Source organism: Alligator mississippiensis, chromosome 2 (assembly GCF_030867095.1).
Source record: "Alligator mississippiensis isolate rAllMis1 chromosome 2, rAllMis1, whole genome shotgun sequence".
NCBI classification, from domain to species: domain Eukaryota; kingdom Metazoa; phylum Chordata; order Crocodylia; family Alligatoridae; genus Alligator; species Alligator mississippiensis.
Genome location: NC_081825.1, coordinates 271,823,322 through 271,842,708, shown reverse-complemented (window position 1 = coordinate 271,842,708; position 19,387 = coordinate 271,823,322). Strand labels below are relative to the sequence as shown.

Below are 19,387 nucleotides of genomic sequence, written 5' to 3'. Positions count from 1 at the left end.
AAAAGAAAAGCCTTTGGACCTTGAGCCATCTGCAAAGTTTCTTCAACATAAGGGTCAATTTGGAGCCGAGAAAAGAGCTGCCTTTGTTCAGTTTCTAAAGAAAACAGAAATTAGAAGCACATTTTATTGCACGGCAAAATTAATCTACAGGGTGAATGAGAACACCAAAGCAGGTGCTAATTCTTTCCAGTCTTAAAATATATAACATCTAACAGAGGAACACATTTTGCTTCCTGCAATTTATGTGTTCTATCTCACATTTTTCAAAAGCAGTAAGAAATTTCCTGCAACAAGATAGGATCATGGCAATATCCAGCTATTGAAAAAGCCAGTCTCTCTCACTGTTGTTTCTGGCTGTAGAACGTGTTTGTAGATGCAGAATATTCAGGCAGAAACAGTACAACAAAGACCATATCTGTCAGCACCTTTGTTCCTCCAGGTTTTAGATGGATTTTCTATGTTTAAGACCATGTGCATGCTTGAAGGCTGGGAGCTAACTCAAAGAAGGGTTACTTTATGGTGATATTAAAACTACTAGATAAATTAGCTTAGCAGTCTTCTGCATTAGATATGTTGTTAGGACCTGGAAAAACTATTCCACCAGTCTCCATCTAAACATTTTAAGGAAACATGCATGCCACACTAACACACACGCAGAAAAAGACTCGCACACAGATGCATTTTTATAAACTAAACTAAACCAGAAAAGCTGCTTACTATGTATTACTATATATTATTCCAACTGATTCTAACGCTGAAATATTCTGCCTGCATAAAATACTAGAGAAAATATGACTAAACAAAAAGCAAAGGCATTAAAAAAACAGCAATTACATTAATCTAATGCAAAACAGTCACCACTTTTATGCAATAAAATGTAGCCAATCTGACAGTCATCGCACTCAAGTCCATGTAACGTTTTAACTTATTCTACATGTTTAATATGAATAAATGAATTCTGTCTAAGTCTAGTATCTTCTTTAAAGAACAAAGAATTCATTTCTCTGAACATTTCTCATTGGAACACATCCTACAACCCACCACTGTTACACATACGACCAAGTATTTCTCAAGGACTATGAGGCACCTTATCATGAAACTTGTAATTAAAAAGTAAGCAGACTAAATAAGGGTATAATCATTAGACTGTTGATTATGGCTTCTCAGGCCACCAATGTTCACAAACTTCTGTTTGGGAACCATTAGTTTATAGCCAAGTCACAATAAAAATAGTTTTTCAAGACATTTCCTCAAAAATGTTTCTATTGAACAAGAGATGGCTAAGACCCCAGCCCTGCAAATACCTGCAGGATTTATCATCATGAAAGGACAACCTAAGACAATGTGTATTTGCAAGGTTGAGGCTAACTGAGCAAACAGAACAAGCAATGAACTCTAGTAGGCAAGGCCAATACTAAAGGACACCAGTTTGTAGGTACAACATTGGCCAGATATTTGTATACACAGTTTATATTCAACTCACACATATGGTTCAAGGAATTCACCTGTATGATATTCAAAGACAAGTAATATCTTCAAACATGCCTATGTTAAGTGACTTAGGAGCAATTCTTTGATATAACAGGACTTAGGCTCCCAAGTCCAATTTTCGAAAGTGCTTAGGCACTTTTATCCCACATCTTTCAAAAGATTTTAGAAGGCTTAGGTCCTATTGCTCCAACCAATCATTTCTGTTGTATATTATAGAACAACTTCATTATAACAAAACTTGGGTGCATGCAAGTTCCCAAACGAACCAGTAGAAGTTTACCAGTTTAGTTTGAGCAGCTGGAAACACTACTGTGTAATGCTTGTGCAAGGTTCCATGAGTCTGTCCAGATAAGTGGTCTGAAACAGTCTGTGCCAACAGCACCCAGCCAAGGGGCCCCAGAGTACTATGCAGGTTCCCCTGTTAGCCTGGAGACAGCTGACAGTATCCAAAGACAGGTCAGGGCTGACTGGCTGGCCAGCTCAGGGGGCCACCTCTTCCTCACAACACCCCTCCCTCTCTCAGCTATCAAGCTTTCAGACAGACATCCCACTGCTAACTTTTCAAGCCTGTTGATTTCCTCGCCAGCAGCCCTGGAGCCTTACTCTTTGGCATCAGCCCATGTTCCCGGTTCCAGTGCAGGTCAGGTGTGTGTGGCTGGGGTTAGATGGTCCTGGGAATGGGGTACTGGAGCAGTGGGGGAAATCCCCTGCCCACTCCTCTAACCAGAACCTCAGATGTGAGCGAGCAGACCCTTGCGGCATTGCTCACGCCAAGGACCTCCCAAAGTGGACTGAGCAGCAGGGCCACCCCTCCACTGACTTCTCACACTAGGGATTTCTGTCTGGGGAGTGGGCAATAGCAGCTTCCCCACTCCATTCCTGGCACCCAGGCTTTAAATACCACTTCCACAGCTTAGATGGGCTATGGGGGCAGCATTTAAAGCCTAGGCACTCGTCAGGGGAGCTGTCAGTTGCACATCCCTGGAGCTGTGGAGAGAGGCTGGGGGTTTTCTCAGCCCCAAAACTGACAAGGGGAAAGGTTTGCTTTGGTGCTAGGCCACAGCAGCAGAGTCCAGCTATATTACAGACTGTCTCTCTGGAGGGGAAGGGACTAGAGCTATGCACTCTGGGAAGCCAGAAAATAGCATGGAGGCTTCGATTGGAGAGGTAAAGTGTACAAGTGTTCATCTCTCCAGTAGAAACTCTACTGGAGATTACTTTTATCTCCTCAGAGGTGGTAGAAGTTTCTACCAGATCTGCTACTTTTGCTCTGACAGAAACTGCTTGAAGGCTTTTACACTTAGGGCGCGTCCACACATGCAGGCACGTGCTCTTGCAGCAGCTCAAACAGAAGTAGCGCAAATTTGTGCTGGGGATTTTTGCCTTAGCACATGTGCCTGGACATGCACTTTGGCGTGGGGCAAGTTGTGCCACTTGGGGCAAAATGACCCTGCCCAGATCCTCTCAGATCTGCAGCCAGGGGGAGCTAGAGCCTGGGGCCAGCTGTATGTCCCAGTCCTGTCCAAAGGCACACTAGTGGGCTGTGCCATGCCAGGTCAGGTCAGACTAAGCCCATTCTCCCCACACAGACTGTGGGTCCGGCAGCACTACACTGGACATGGCCCAGATGCCTAGCAGTGCTAGACTTCTAGCATTGGGTGTGTGTGGGACTTGAGCAGGAGCCTTCACATGTCACCCCCCCTGCCCTGTGGCATCACCGTGCTGTGTGACATGGGCTCTGTACATGCTAAATGGACCCAGCCTGGCCTGCCCTGCTAGCACACAGCTTTCCTGGTCCAGAAACCAGAGCGTCTCTCTGGAGAACCTGCTTCCAGATTATCTCAGGGCACGGTTCAGGACTGTGCCTTGCCCTGCTTTCTTCCTGCAGGTTTTTTGTTTGTTTTTTTTGGGGGGGGGGGGAGAGGGTTTGATACCTGGATTTCCAGCGTGGGGAACTTTTTTTCCATTCATAGCGTGCCTCTTGTGGCGTCTCAAAGTGGAGGCACGTGCGCGCTCGTCTAATTGCAATTCCATCAGTAGAAATATAATACTTGTATGCACCCCTTGTTTATAACTTATACCTACTTTTAAAGCCAACAACAGGCATCAATTTTTGCATTATGATGCAGCAAACTGATGTAGCCTATTTTAGGCTTTCATGCATAGGAGTTTTACTATGTATTGCTTTTTGAACAGCATTGTTAAAATTACCTTGAATTCTTTCTATTGTCTGGTCTTTTAGTTCTTCTGCCTGAGTCTGGGAGCATGGTCTAGACGGTTGGGTCTGCACATGGATCACTTCTAACTGACTTTCATTCTGGGCAACTCGAGTTCTGGGTGCAACTGGAACGGTCTGTTTCTGTGGAACTTTAAATCATGAGAACAAAAGTTAAGCATGATAACAACGAAATATAAAGCAGTGATGCTAGATTTATTTTGGTATTACATGCCATTTATTTCTCAAAAATTAAGTAAATATATATAATAAAAGCAGTATATGGACTGGCATGTACTGCATCTCAAAACACCTAGCTGTAAGATATATTTTTGACCTCTCACAAAAGCTAGCGGGCTCTATCACTAGCCTCCACTGAAGCAATCAGATTAGTAATAGCAATAGCATACAAGAACCCACTTTCCAAGACAAAGAAACATTATAATCAAATAAAGAACAAAATGGTAAACAGTGTGTGTGTGTGTTGGTGGGGAGGGGGATGGACTGTTGCAGTCTAAATGAATTTCATGTGGCTAGACCTGACAGTATGAGAGGCATTGCCAAGTGTTGGATTTATTTTTCAGTCTCTTTTCTCTTTGTTTTATCCAGTGTGTTTTAAGTTATCTTAGTTTCATTTTCTGTTTAAATACAATGTGAAATAATTACAAACCATAAAATGCCTGGGATAGCAGAACCAGCTGCATTAAGAATTTCTGACACTTAGTGGGTGCATCTATACATGCAATTAAGGCGCAATAAATTGGCAGTTTCCACTAGAGTCAGCTGCTCCTAGTAGAGGTGCACCGATACATTGTCTGATAGCAGATCTGCACTGATATAAAGAAAATTGGCTGCATCAGAAATCAGCCCGATGCAGCTGATAAATGCCTGTGTGCGAGTGAAGGCACAGCACAGCATGCAGGCAATGAGGAGAACAGCCCGGCAGCTTGGAGACCTGCGTGCAGCTGGTAAGTTCGTTGTGGTGGAAGGGGAGGGCAGATCAACACTCCTTGCGGTGAGTAAGGCAGTGGGGCTGGGGTAGGCACTGCCCAGCCAGGAAGGGGCGGGGAATGGAGCTGCAGCTCATCGGGGGGGGGGCACAAGTGTCCCTCGGATCTGTGTGGGGTGGGGCGGGCAGGCTGCACTGCAGGCTGGAGCTGCAGCTGCGCTGGGCTTTTCTCAGTGGGAGCTGGGATTGGGGTGGGAAGCAGTGGCATAGGAAGGGGGGCTAAGGGGCAGCGCTGCAGCCCCCCCATAACCCCTTCTCCCAGTGCTGCCGCTGCCCACCTGGCGCAGCCCCGGCTTTTCCTGGCGTATAGCGTACACACACATACACACATAATCTATATATATCTATATCTATCTATCTATCTAGAGAATATATATAGAATATATGTGCATATGTAGATGCACCCAGTATTTTTTAAAAAAAATGCAGAATAATTTGCATTATTCTGCAAGTTATAATGCAGCTCTAGTATCTTAGGGGTTTAGAGCAAGAAGTTTCAATTCAATGTAGGGATAAGCCCTGAACAGAGGGAGTGCTTTCTCCCCTCTCCCTGTCCAGAGTATGTTCCCATTTTGGCCAAGTTAAAAACCACACAAAATTACTGTTGTTGCAAGCACAGTAAAGTTTTCAGTGGATTTGTAAATGTTTCTGGCCACATTTCCTCTCCTGCAATGTATGCGCTCCCAGGCTCCACTGAGCCTCCTGCAGTGTTTCATGGTACATTTAAGGAGCCTGCTGCCAAAGCCATTTGATTGTAAATCTCTGGGTTGGAGTTAGGACTCATTGGTTTGACTTCTCATATCTCTTTCATTAGCTTGTTTTAATAATTCTGCTCCTCATCGGTAAAATGGGCATAACATGGTCCTCCTAACTCTTGAAAACAAGTTCATTAGTAGCCTGAGAGGTGCTTACATACTGTGGTAGGAGTGCAGAAGAAAGCTCCAGGAAGAACTAAAACTTCCATTACTTATTGGAGGATTTGAAGACTATTTAGTGAAAAGACACTGCATAGTGAGGATAAAAAGAAAAAGGTAATGAATGGGCAAGGGGCCTGTGAAGAAATTAGTATGTGAACATGTAATTAAAAGCCATGTTGGAATGCTTATACCCAACGACATGATTAATGTTGTACAGATTACTTTACGTTGGGCATTTCCTAATTTATGAGTGATTCATTTCAGCCATTAAAATGTTCTTTTAATAGTTTATTTTTGTATGGAATGTGTTTTATAACAGTGATTCAATAAATTATTCTCCCAAACAATTCCAAGCTAACTTCATTGTTTCTTTATTTCCAAAGATGGCAGTGATCTTTGCCTCCTCCTCATACTATTCATTCCATCCCCATTTAAATTTATACCAGTTCATTCTTTGGCCATGCTTGCTCCATCTTCTCTTTCAGTATAAGAATCCTTTTAATTATAACACCTTATGTAATCTCAGTATTTTCCCCATCAACGCTTTTTTCTTTATTTCCTCTTTGTAGGACACATCTTGTCTTAAGGAAATTCATGCCTTGAGGGTCATGCTACCTATTTGGCACCATTCCCTGTATTTTTCTCTATACCACCACAGTCAATAACTTTTTGCAAACTACATTCTCCAGCTCTTTCAAACAGATATTTGAAGTCTTCTGCAAACATACTGCACTAGATTTAAAAAAATAAGTATCCAGTATTAAAATTCTTCTCCAAAATACCTCAGTTCTGATTTTTTTTGGTCTAGCAAAAGGAAAGAAGCCTTGCTAAGAAGAAATCACCTTGACCTTAGAGCAATCCTCAACCATTCAGACCAAACCATGCTACAGATCTATGCTATTTTCACATTCCCTTCTAAATGTCTTTCATCTTAATGTTATTTTTAACCTTCAGATGGTATCAATCAATACAGTTAGCTACTGGATACATATCTTTAATGACACATTTCCTGTCTGCCTTACCTTTAACTTCATTCAGTTAAATACCTTCTCTAAGACAGAATAATAGTCCTTGGAAAACACTCCATCTCCTTGACTATAATATGCGTTTATCATTGTACTTTTATCCACAGAACACTCCTCTACATCTCTTATGTTTTTTAATATATTTGGCAAAACCCATGCCATAATGCCCATTTAAGCAAAGACTTTGAGAGTGAGAAAGAAGCCCAGTGTGATCCTTCTCAAGATAACCAAATATGCAGACAGATAACCAATCATTTTATTGCTGCAGTCAACTTCTGTGTCTGTGGGAGATGGCCATGACAAGTCTGGTTGGCTTTCTGGATCATTTTCATTCTTGTTTCAGATGATGGTGAAGTACAGGGGAAGCCTTAGCCAGACAGATGCACTGAATGATCTTTGCCCAGCCGTGCACAAAGCAGTATCAGCATGATATTAGAATCATAGAAAATTAGGGTTAGAAGGGACCTCAGGAGGTCATCTAGTCCAACCCCCTGCTCAAAGCAGGACCATTCCTGACTAGATCGTCCCACCTAAGGCTTTAGCTAGCTGGGTCTTAAAAACCACCAAAGATGGAGATTCCACGACCTCTCTGGGTAATCTGTTCCAGTCCAACTCCATCCTCTTTGGACCCCCTTTAGGTAGTTGAAGGCTGCTATTAAATCCCCTCTCAGTCTTCTCTTCTGCAGACTAAAGCAGCTCAGTTCCCTCAGGCTCTCCTCAGCAGTCACATGCCCCAGCTTCCTCACCATTTTCACTGCCCTCTGCTGGACTCTCTCCAATTTGTTCACATCCCTTCTGTAGTGGGAGGCCCAAACCTGAATGCAATACTGCAGATGTAACCTCATCAGTGCTGCATCAGGACTCACTAGTGCTACCAGTGCAGCTCAGTATACCATTAGCCTTTCTGGCAACAAGGGCACACTTGTTGGCTCATATTCAGCTTATTTTCTACTATAACCCCCTGGTCCTTTTCTGCAAAAGCTGCTGCCTAGCCAGTCAGTCCCCAGCCTGTACCAGTGCATGGGATTTTTCTATCCTAAGTACAGGACTTTGTACTTCTCTTATTGAATATCATGAGATTTTTTTTGGTCCAGTCCTCCAATTTGTCTAAGTCTCTCTGAATCCTAATCCTAGCCCCCAGCATATCTACTACTCCCCACAAGCTTTGTGTCATCTGCTATCTTCCAGGTCATTGATGAAGATACTGAACAAAACCAGTCCCAGGACTGACCCCTGGGGCACTCCACTTGATGTCTAGTTGGCTGGCTATCAACTAGACAATAAGCCATTGACTACTAGTCTCCAAGCCCAATGATCCAGGCATTTTTTTATCCACCTTACAGTCCATTCATCCAACCCATACTTCTTTAGCTTGCCTGTGAGAACGTTCTGCGAGACCGTATCAAAAGCCATCCTAAAGTCAAGGTATACCACATACAGTACTATCATATGACAGTTACTCATATGTGTCAGTGGAAAGGTGCAGACACTGGCAGGAATGGGAAGAATCACTCATTTGTAGTTAAATCCTTTCCTAAAACTTAATGTCTATATGTGGACAGCTGTTCAAAGATATCCATGAACCACTCAAATGGAGTTATAATCCCCCTATCTAGAGTATGTTTAGAGTTCAGGGAATATGACTGAAGCATCATTGATGGAGTTTTGACAGGTTTCGTTACTCATAAATCCCACGTGGTCTGCCCCATTGCTATCTATTTAGCTTCATTTTTTATGAGAGCAGGAAGAGAATATGTGAAGGAGGTGAAGAGTAGCAGTTGGCCAAAAAGCACACATTTCACAAGTCAAAAGGGTTAAAAGCTAAAAGGTAACTAGTTCCAGATGTTAGCCGTTACACTAGAGAAGCCCCTTACTGCTGGAACATACAACTTTTCCTGTGCAGCTCCTAACACTGGGGGAAGCCTTTTTTGCATTTCTCTATCACAACTAATTTCAAATATTTTAAGCATTTTTTCTTCTTTGTTTATGCTCTATTTCCAAAATTTCTCCCTGTAGGTTATTGCCAGATACAGAATGTATAAAGAATTCTCCATAGATCAAGTTGTATAATTACATCAGGTTTCAAATTACACTTTTATTTTCCTTGCAACACCATACATTAATGCTGATTTATCAGACACGATGTAGAAATAGCGTAGCTTTGCCAAGCATAAAAACAGTATGCATTACCTGTGGAGTAATTGGTTGTTTTTGTAACCGATTCCTGGGCTTCAGAGATTGCTTTCAAAATTAAATTCTTATTTGCCTGTTTGGAAGGTGGCAGTGAAGGTCTGAGAGAGAGAGAGGGAGAAATACAATTAATTTTCTATGCAGATATATGAATTCAGCTGGCCATTGTAGGTACGTGTTTATCATTTTACTGACATGATATCTACTATCATGACACTCTACAAACAATATGTTTATATGTTTGTGTAATCGTTTCTTCCACCGAAACATTTTCAACCAATTGATCAGGTAACCAGGCAGCAATGAACCAAAATCCTTAATAAAAATTCAATACATCCCCAGCCTCATTCCTTTTTTAAACATCATGAAAAAGGTCATTTCAGCATATGGACAAATGCAATTTTTAACTGTTTTAAAAAGGGAGGGGGAGCTGTTGCTTAGGAGCATACAGCAGCTGTTACAATCTAAACTAGCAAAGGGTATGGACACAGGCTTCATATTTAGCACTATGAACTCCCTTGCAGCATTACAAAAAGCATGTTTTCACACGCTCAGGCCATTTGTAGTTCCAGAAAAATGGCAGATACACCACAAAAACGTTTCTCTCAGAGGAACTTCTATGAGGCTGTAAGCAGGCGTAATGCTTCTGCCAGTTTGTTCTCCCAGTTCGCTTCTTCTAGGATCCTATAGAGATACATCCCCATTGTGCTGCTTCCAATATCTGTAAAGTATGTGAGATAAAGTGTGCTAATGCTTTCTCCTTGAGATGTCATGTAAACCTACTGCAGGCTGTCCCAGGGACGGGCCTGTCAGACAGTGTAACAACTCACTGGCCACCTACTGGCAGTAGAACAGCAATGAAACTTGAAAAGGCAATGCTTATACACGGCTGTGCCACTATTCTGATTCCAGGCCAAAACTAGGGACAATCAGGGCCACCTCAAAGGAGATATCTGTTTCTAACCAAACTGTCCAACTCTGACCCTGAACAAAACAAGGTCAAAGTTGGATCAGTTTGTTATGACTTCTATTGCTACAGAATCATGCAGACATAATAGTTACATAGTAAGGGCTTTTGTATCAGTACCTTTCACATCAATACAATTGATACATCTGTCTACCACTTCAGCGGGCATCCACCAATCTAAAATAGGATCAACTGAAAGTCCCAGGCTATGAACAGACCTACTCAATCCTGAGGCTTTGCTTGGGACAAATCATCAATGTGTGTTCTCCCACATGCTCTGCCTCTGGTCTTCTGATTCTGGAGGTGGAGAGGCACCTCTCTCCCCCAGTCCACTGCTGGAACAGGGAAACCAGAGAGAAAGAGACATGCAGACATTCCTGTGCTCCAGCCCCAGTAATGGTTGCACACACAAGGGAGTACTCATTGATTGTCCTGATTGTAAGGGCACAGGGAACAGAAAGGAAAAGGAGCACTGTGAGATGCCAGAGGACCAAGCAATATCCTGTCTCATTACGTTTTACCATGCACATGTAACCTGAAGTGTTTCAAAATGAAACACTTCAAAAGTTGCTGTTTCTGTTTGGGCTGGTTTTGAAGAGCTTTGGCCAGTTCAGGAGCACTTCATAGGGTTTATATGTCTGTCCACTCATCCTCTGAAGCATTTCAAAAGCATTTAAAGTGTTTCAAAGATTATATCTAACCAGGGCCCAAGGCAATGAGACTGAATTTCAAATTCATGTAACTAGTATGGTTGGAATGTTTTAGCCTGGATGGTCCAGGGAACACATGAAAGCAAAGGGACTTTTTTGTGCTATATTTTACTGGACTAACTGTGTAGATAGAAGAGATGTTGAACAAGCTTTAAGGCACACATTGCCCTTCCTAAGAACTGAGAGTGGAGCATGTGCCTGAAACTTGGCCAAACTTCTCTCCCAACCATGTAGTTTGTCCAATAAAAAAATAACAAAAGCCTCTTTGCCTCTTGTTAAATCTATATAAGTAACAAATGTTTATACCGTTGTTTGTATCTTTTTTCCCCTTGTTGTAGAACAAATAATGTTCATGGACCAAGGCTAATTCCTGTTTCACTTAATGTGCCTAAATGTCATGTCACAACCACATAACTGCAGTTTGGGGCACTTATGCATAGTTCAGGATGCAACTCTGTCCACTCAATGGGCTGCACTCTGGGCAGGTATCTTTGCAGATCAACAGAATCACCCAGATACATGCCTAAGGTTGGGTAAGTCCCAAAATTTATTAAGGCAATAACCATGACTAATAGGCTTTATATACCAGAGGAGAAAAAAATCCTTTAACATTTTAACCCACTAGTCTAATGGTTCGGCATCTGCCCAGGGAACAGGAAGCCCGGATTCTAGGCTTGCCCCATCCAGAGGGCGTTTGAACATACATCTCCTAGCAAATGGGACTTTATTTCCCAGCAAAGTGCTCAAACCCCCAGGCCACAGGCTTGGCATTACTGAGATTCCTCTCTAGCCTTCCTCTTGAAGGGGGTCCACTTGGCAGCCAAGAGAAAAACGAGCCAGTTTGTATGGCACAGCAGGACAAATGTTGCCCTAGAAGTGAGGGGGCCCTGGGTTCTAGTCTGGACCCCTACTCCCAGTGGGGCAGAAACTTCCCCACTGCTGATTACATATTTCACACAAAAATATTAAATGCAAGGAGCAGTGGTTCACTTTGGTGGGTAAGGCTCTGAAAGTTTAGTAGGCTCTTACCTTCAGCCTCAAGGCACAAGTATGTGAGAACAGAGCACAAACCTGTGAGGAAAAACAACTCTAGAGAAATTTGATATTCATAAGCGATGATTATAGCAGGAAAATTTTTCAGGGATATGAAACATTCACTTAATAGTTCAGCCACTGCAAGCATCACCAATTTCAACTCTCAAGGCTTTCTATTCCCTATTAGACTGATAATGAAAAATTTGAGATCACAGAAATTTTCAAGTACCTTCTTTCAGGCTTTGCTGGTACAGAAACACTGCTGGAGATGCTTCCTATCCGTAACCCATAGTCTTCTTCTTCCTCCTCCTCTTCTCCATCATTACTGAATTTTTTCACTTTGACCACTGAGCTTATAACTGGTAATTTTCTCTTCCTGGAGCTTTCTTCCTGCAACTAACCAGGCAGTCAAAACAATACACTGATCAGATTTGCACTGATATACAAACAAGGAAAAAAATTATTTCTCTGCTGAAAAGGAAAAGATAGTGAACTTTCCGTTAAACAATACCTAGGACACTGAGATTTTTTTTACTGTGTACAGAAAACACTGAGAACGCCTGAGTTCAGAGGATGTGAAAAACCAGCTATTTTAATTACTGGAAATTTTCCCTGATTAAACATTAAGTAGCAGAGAGCAAAAAAAGAGAGTTACTTAGAGACAGTCCAACTAACAGTAATAGAAAGAATAAGGTCTTGTAGGCAAGTCAACTCCTTTTGAGTTAACGTAAGATGAAACCTGGCTGGGAAGGGGATCATTCATACTCCTTGTATTTTACTATTCTCCATGCAGTAATACTACCCTTGGATAAATACAGGGACTGCATAAGAGCCAAAGTTACATATTAAATGTTAACATCTATCCATACAGCATATATAGTAAAAAAAATCTACAATGGGGGGGGGGGGGGGAGGGGAGGGGTGAAAAACAGGCCACAAGAGCTTGTCAAAAAGCAAGGTGGAGAAAGTGCACAATTCCAAAGGTCCCTCCTAAAGCATTCTGTTTAATATATATGTATACACAGATTAACTACATATTCATATGTGGGTATATGCATACACACACATATATAGATGTACATGCATATATATGTGTATACACACATTTTGCTGAAATGACACACACATGCATGTAGTTATATTAATTAAAAACACAAGACAGTTAGTTTAAAAGAGCTTTCCTAACACTTGTTGGAAGAGGAGCAACAGGTTAGCCACTGGGTGTCTCTTACTTCTCATGCCACAATTTCCCATGGGGAATGGAGATGCTTACCTATGATGCTTACCTATACTTGTAAAACATTTTCAGCTCTCTGAATGAAAGGCACTAGGCAGCGCCAAGAATTATTATGAACAATAGCTAAGATCATTCCATTTAGAATATGAAGTAAATAAACATTAAACTTCATTAAGAAGCTAGGAGCCCTAATAACTTGCAAGTCAGCTATTCCTTTTTCTTCCATACACACAGATGTCATAAAAATGTACCTGGATACTCCTAAAATGATCAGCTAGCTGTCAAAAGGATTTTGGCTTCCATAAGAGAGTAGAACAGGAACCATCTTTTAATCTGTGTCTGTACAATGTTTAGCATAACAGGATCCTGGTCTGTGACTATGGCTCATTATTTGAAATGTACATAATAATGCTTTTAAGACCAAAATTCAAGCAACTTGGACACTCAGGTGCTTGGCACATTAAAAATACAGAAATACGTACATAAACAAGTAGATGGATATATTTGCTCTTTCACTCTTTAGTGTCAGTCTTTGACAGATCTGCAAAGAACTCACGCAAGACCACATCTACTCCAATGGCCTAGAGATCAAAATTACCATCTTTTTCATGACGTATCACCCATCTCTTGAACCTGTATGGAAAATCCTCAAAAAATTGCAACCCATATTAGGAAGAGACCCTATTCTTAAAAAGATCTTCCCAGAGCCACCTATCCTAGCCTTCAGACAAGCACCGAACTTCACCAACCTCATCACCAGAAGCAAACTTCCTCAAGCCCAGAACACACCAAAAGGATCCAGACCATGCCAGGACAAGAAATGCAAAACCTGCCAACACATCTCCACCACACCCACCATTACTACACCCCACAACAGAGCCATCAGCATCCCAGGATCTTACAGCTGCACCTCCAGAAATGTAATATACCTCATCCAATTCACCAAATGCCCTGATGGAAGATATGTAGGAGAGACCAAACAACATCTGCGCACCAGAATGAAGGCACACCGGAAATCCATCAAAGACAGAAACACTCAATTACCGGTGGGGGCATATTTCTCACAGGAGGGCCACTCTCTCTCCAATCTCTCAGTCCTGATCCTCAAGGGAAATTTACACAACACTTCTGGAAAAGACTTTTCCAGAATCATGGATGAATTCTGACCACGTGGGGGAGTGGCAGAGTATACTCTTCAGGTCACTCACCCTTCCCCAGCCCGGTGCTGGCCGCAGCCTTGCCTACCGCCCCCAGGGTAACATGCTGCCTGCAAGAGCATGCGTGACACAGGTGTTCCCTGGGGACAAGCAGCAGCAGTGCAAGGTGCGCTGCTGCTAGTTGTCTCTGAGGAACCAAACATCCACACCATGTGTGCACATGGCCTATGTCTTTGTTGCATGTGGGTCAAGCACAAATATAATTTACATCTGTACACTAACCTCATTGCTTATTTTATCAGCACTCAGTTTGGAGGCAGGCTTGTAATTCTCTGCTAAGCTGCCAAATGCTTCTGGATTGCATAGCTGGATTGCCTCCAAAGACCTGCAGCTTTGCATGTCTAACTGCCTGCCTCCCTGTTGGCCACCTTGCTGCAGCAATCTGTTTAAGTGCATGCCAGCATCTGCACTTCTGCTAGCTGGTGGTCTGTAGATTTCAGCAGCAGGACGCGAAGAGCCGTAAGTTACAGTTACAATAGGTTTCTTCCGCAACGATGGATTTTCCTGAACAAAATTTAGGTCTTCATCAATGAGATCATCTGGTTCGGGTTTAATGTCAATCACAGCTTCAGAAGGTGACAACTCCCTCAGGGGCTTGACTGTTGACATTAAGCGGGATGCAGATCCATCTTCACAAGACTGCCTGGTGAAAGAGGAGGTTGCAAATACTTAACTAATTCCCAAACAAACATTTATAAAAAAAGATCAGAAAAGCCCTTTTGGCAGGTAAGGATAAGAAAAAAAATACAAGATTGACTCCTTAAGAATTCTGACAGATTTGACCTCTATCTTTTGGTAGATAAACTATGCACATTTATTTCATGAAACAGCATAATGATAACTTTCCTGGTATAACATTACATTTATGCAAACTTGTTTTCTTCTTGAAGCTGAACTAGGTTTCATATCTTAGTTCTGATCTCACCATCTAATTGTTTCAAAGAGCAGTAGGGAATAACAAGAGTAACATATTTCATGTAGTCTGTGTACATGCCAATTAGCAGACGTACCGTACAGCATTGGCTCTTTGCTCTTGCGAACTGGTTGAAACTCGTAAGTCATTTCTTTCAGACCGAGAGTTGGAGACTGTAAGAGGCTGTAAGATTTCCTCACGTCTTCTCTCATCATTCCCACCTGAACTGTTTTTGCTGGGAGGCAAGCTGCTCTCAAAGATGCTAGATTCTGAGGATTTTAGGCTAGTTGGTTCTGTGGAGAAAGGTACATTTGACCTTTACATAAAATTTAAGAAGTAAAATGTAAGCAGCAAGTACAATCTCAAAACTACAAGTGAGCGAGGAACTAACCATCAGCAGCAACTTGATTCCAATGTAAAAAAGCAGCAAGATCCATTTGCAAAACCACATTTTCTTAAATGCCAAAGTAACACACACCATTTTTCTCAATGGCCAAGACCCTTAAGTTTACATAAACTATATAAAATCATACAAACTAAGGATAGCCAGTTAATAACTTTAAAAATACCTGCCAAGCGTATATGGAATGCATACAAAACTGCACGGATGCCTATTTCCAAAGCTAAGTTATTGCTCTTCCGGACAAACTTTACTTACCAGTAGTTACAGATCTAAGTTTATCCAACACACCATGGAGCCTGAGAGGACGGGAAAAAGGAGAAAGAAAAGATGAGTTATTCAAATCGTTTCAAAGCAATAATTTTTCAGAAGTCATCCATATTCTATGGATTTTTTATGTATGTTATTGTTACAATTATTACTATTTAGATTTAAATTCCACTCTGTGCATCTAATTTGTGGGACATCCCACTTTTCATCTATCATCCCACTCCATCTCTATGTCCAACTGCAAAAGAAAACCAGTCAACATTTGGATATAAATAACCTTCCAGTTATGAACTGCAGCTAAAAATGACTCTACAGCCAACCTTTTTGAAAATGCTCTGTACTACATCTAATCTAGTCAGTCTCCATATTTCTAACAGATGTTGGATTTATAGACAATGCTTTTAAGAGATATGTTAAAAAAAATGAATGCATTTCAGCCAGATCAAATTCAATATCTTACCATGAAGAATGTATGGAGACACTAAATAAACACTACTTTAAAAGGCATAAAACAACCCTGTGTAAAATTTAAAACTGACTGAGCAGACAAAACCAAAAATGTGTGTCTACTTTTGGAACTCAAACTTCAAACTTTTTATATAAGAATTGGAACTGTCTGTTAGAGAAGCAAATCTAGGAAATGCAGATCTGACCATAAAAGCCAAATTTTAAAATACTAATCTCTTTTGATTTTTCTTTTACCATTTAATTTTTTTAAATGGTAGCATAAATTTATGCTTCACGTAATCTTAATCTTTTCTGTTTTTAACTACTATACTCTTAAATATTTATATTTGCTAAAACATTTGCTATAAAGTGAGTTTATATTTCTCTTATAGATCAGGAGTCCTATTTCTCTTTATAGCTTAAAAGGATATTGTCAAAATCAGCAATCTAAAAAAATAATCAATCTTGACAATACTATTTAACAATAAAGAATCATTTCTTACTTTTGTTTTACACCTCAAATTCTCTATCGCCCCTACTTCATTATGAATAAATGCTTTTAAGACTAAATGAACAACATTACTCTCTCTTACATTACATACTACCTTCTCTCATACCACTGCATTTACTCGAATACAAGACAACCCTGAATATAAAATCACCCCCTAATAATTAGATTCTATATAAGGAAAATTTATAAATATAGAATGTAATGCTTAGACATTTGTCTTGAATTTGTCCCCTTCCCACTGCTACAGCAGGGAAAATAAATCTGGTGGATCAGGTAGCCCCTTTGCACTCTACCCCCCTCAATTTTTCTCCTGCAGCTCCTTCCCCGCCTCCTTACTATCCAACCCTCCTCTCTTTAAGCATATAGAAATGAGGAGCAAATTTGAAAAAAAAAGACTTTTAAATAAATAAATATAGCTGTAGTAATGTGCATGTCGTATTGATAGTTCATCCAGAATTCACATATTTTACGTTTTTTTGAAACTGCTGCAAGTTGTAGCACAGGTACTCCATAAACACATTTTAAGCATTTTAAGTAGCACTTCAGCACCTACTTTTACATAATACAAAGTATGCATGATATTAGCCCAAAACCAAAAGACTCAATTTACTATATGGTTCACTGGGTTGGGCCCCACCGCAGTAAACAAACAACGTTTCAAGCCATGGTGACCCCTCAGCTCAGTATTGCTCAGTTTGTGTGTGTACTTCAGATACCACCTACAAAGGTTTCAAGTGCTAATTATCCCCCCTACTTATGACAGGAACCAGGTGTTGTTATCACAAGTTCTGAGATCCTTCAAACATTTATATGCAAATGAGGTATAGGGCAACCTGGTCTGATTCTACTTCATGGAGGGCAGGGCCACACTAATCATGCACAACAGGCTGAGGGAGGGGGCAAAACAGGGATTCTAAGTGAACTGTTCGGGGCCCAGTTTAATGACGTCTGTCAGACATTTAAGGCCGGTGAAGAAACAGGAATCACTGGAATTGGAAAAGAAAGGCGCAGCTCAGTTGTGGAGGTGAAGAGGAAATGAAATGTATTCAATGTGGTGGATCACCATGACTTAAAAAGAGTTGGTGTTGAGGGGAAATGCATGCAAAGGTTAATACCATGCATCTTACCCAGACGGGCTGCACTAACTTATTACTGTGGTAGGTTCCCATCAGTATGCTTGTCCCATATAGGTCATGTGTTTTATAGTCATGCAGTGTTGGCTACATTTAATCTACTTCACAGCTAGTTTCCATTGCTGAGCACATGCTGCTTTTAGCAGCAGTATAATGATAGACAATGTATTTAATGAGGTTTCCATGTACAGGAATGTAAGATAAGGAGCTTCCTTCCCGGCCCCCACCTGCTGATTGGAGGGGAAAACCTTGTCTTTTATTCAAGTAAGTATTTTATAACACATTCTAGGACAAAGTGTGTCTAAAAAATGTTAGAGAAAAATTCTAGTACTGAAATTGAAAGTATCTATATTGTTTTTTAAAGTATTCACACAGTCATTAAGAAAGAAAGACAGAAAGACCCCAATGTATCATTCTCTACTTAGCTGACAAGCTAAAACAGTGTTTAGGTACAGGAAGATAAATAATAAATGAGTGAGTACAAGTCTTTCTATTTTTTTAAGTATTGCATTGCATACTCGTTTCTTACACTTCTGATGGTGTCTTGAAAAAGTGAGATATAACATTTTACCACAATTGAAAAATATGCCCAGGAAACAAAAATGCAACATGAAAATCCACTTGATAAATAGAGTTTGAGGTAAACAACTGCCCATCAGCTTCTCCTGACAATTTTAGCCCCTTTACTATTTTGTTCCCTGTAACAGGGAACCCTAACCCTGTTATTATGAGGCAGGGTGGACCCTCTAAGTCCAGAACCTTCCAGTCATAGCCGACCGGTCAAGTAGGGGTTAAGGCTCAAGCCCTGCCAGCTGGTCAGATGACAAGAAGAGGAAGGTCAAGACCTGACAAATGGCGAGCGGAGAAGGACAGAGAAGTGGCAGAGAGGTGGACTCCTAATGACTGCAGTACTGCGCCTGCCGTTTTTGGTCGGAAGAATACACCATGCCTGGGGCCACCCTCACAATTGTTTAAAGGCTGTAAAGAAAAGACAGGCCTAAGTGGCACCCTACCAAGGCTGGCTAATGTGGGGGGGATTACCTGTGGCGAGTAACTCCCAGAAAATCCACATGGCGTGACCTTGGGGAAAAAGCGAGTAGGAGGCGTCCGAAAACCTCCACCTCCTGTTCCTGAATTGCCGGGTAAACAAAGAAAGGCTGAGAGAAGCCCAGGATGGATGTGACACCCGAAAATGTGAGGACCTACTCGGGTGAGTGAGAGTTTAAGGGGGAGGTGTATCACAGGGCACTTGGGTACCCAGCTCCTATACAGAGTGGAAACTGCTAGGAAAAGAGCCCTAGCAGTGAGTAGGGAGCCCCAGCTGTTGGTTACCAGGGCAACCAGAGTGGGCTAGCGCCCACTCCTGACAGCGGTCAGCTGACCGGAAGGGGCAGGGCCTGGCTCCCATATAAATCCTAGGCCTGAGGCCAGGATAGCAGTCCCCTGCCAGCAGCCAAGGAGGAAGGAGCTCTCCCAGAGCAAGCAAAGGGGAGAGGCCTGACTGCAGGCACAGCCTCTGATATTGGTGAGGGATGGAGCACCCCTGGGGTGGCTTGAATAATGTTTTAGCCGGGCAGTTTGAATTTATGTTATAGTCCAGGGGCTTGTGTTTTGCTTGCTGTTTAAAACCAGTGGCTTGGGTGAGGCTATTAGGGGATGGAGGAGGCCTCATAGGGGCCCATGGTAGCGGGGGAACCCCG

At 41.7% G+C, this 19,387-nt stretch overlaps 1 protein-coding gene across 1 annotated transcript in view; it reads right to left on the bottom strand.

Moving 5' to 3' along the window:
* Positions 1–19,387, bottom strand: part of ZC3H14 (zinc finger CCCH-type containing 14) — a 41,293-nt gene that overhangs the window by 11,248 nt on the left and 10,658 nt on the right. The window contains exons 4-10 of the mRNA XM_059723155.1: positions 15,585–15,625; positions 15,024–15,219; positions 14,236–14,656; positions 11,789–11,955; positions 8,848–8,948; positions 3,703–3,858; positions 20–94 (exon numbers count right to left, since the gene is read on the bottom strand). Coding sequence (XP_059579138.1) covers positions 20–94; positions 3,703–3,858; positions 8,848–8,948; positions 11,789–11,955; positions 14,236–14,656; positions 15,024–15,219; positions 15,585–15,625 — 1,157 coding nt within the window. The remainder of the gene's footprint in view (positions 1–19; positions 95–3,702; positions 3,859–8,847; positions 8,949–11,788; positions 11,956–14,235; positions 14,657–15,023; positions 15,220–15,584; positions 15,626–19,387) is intronic.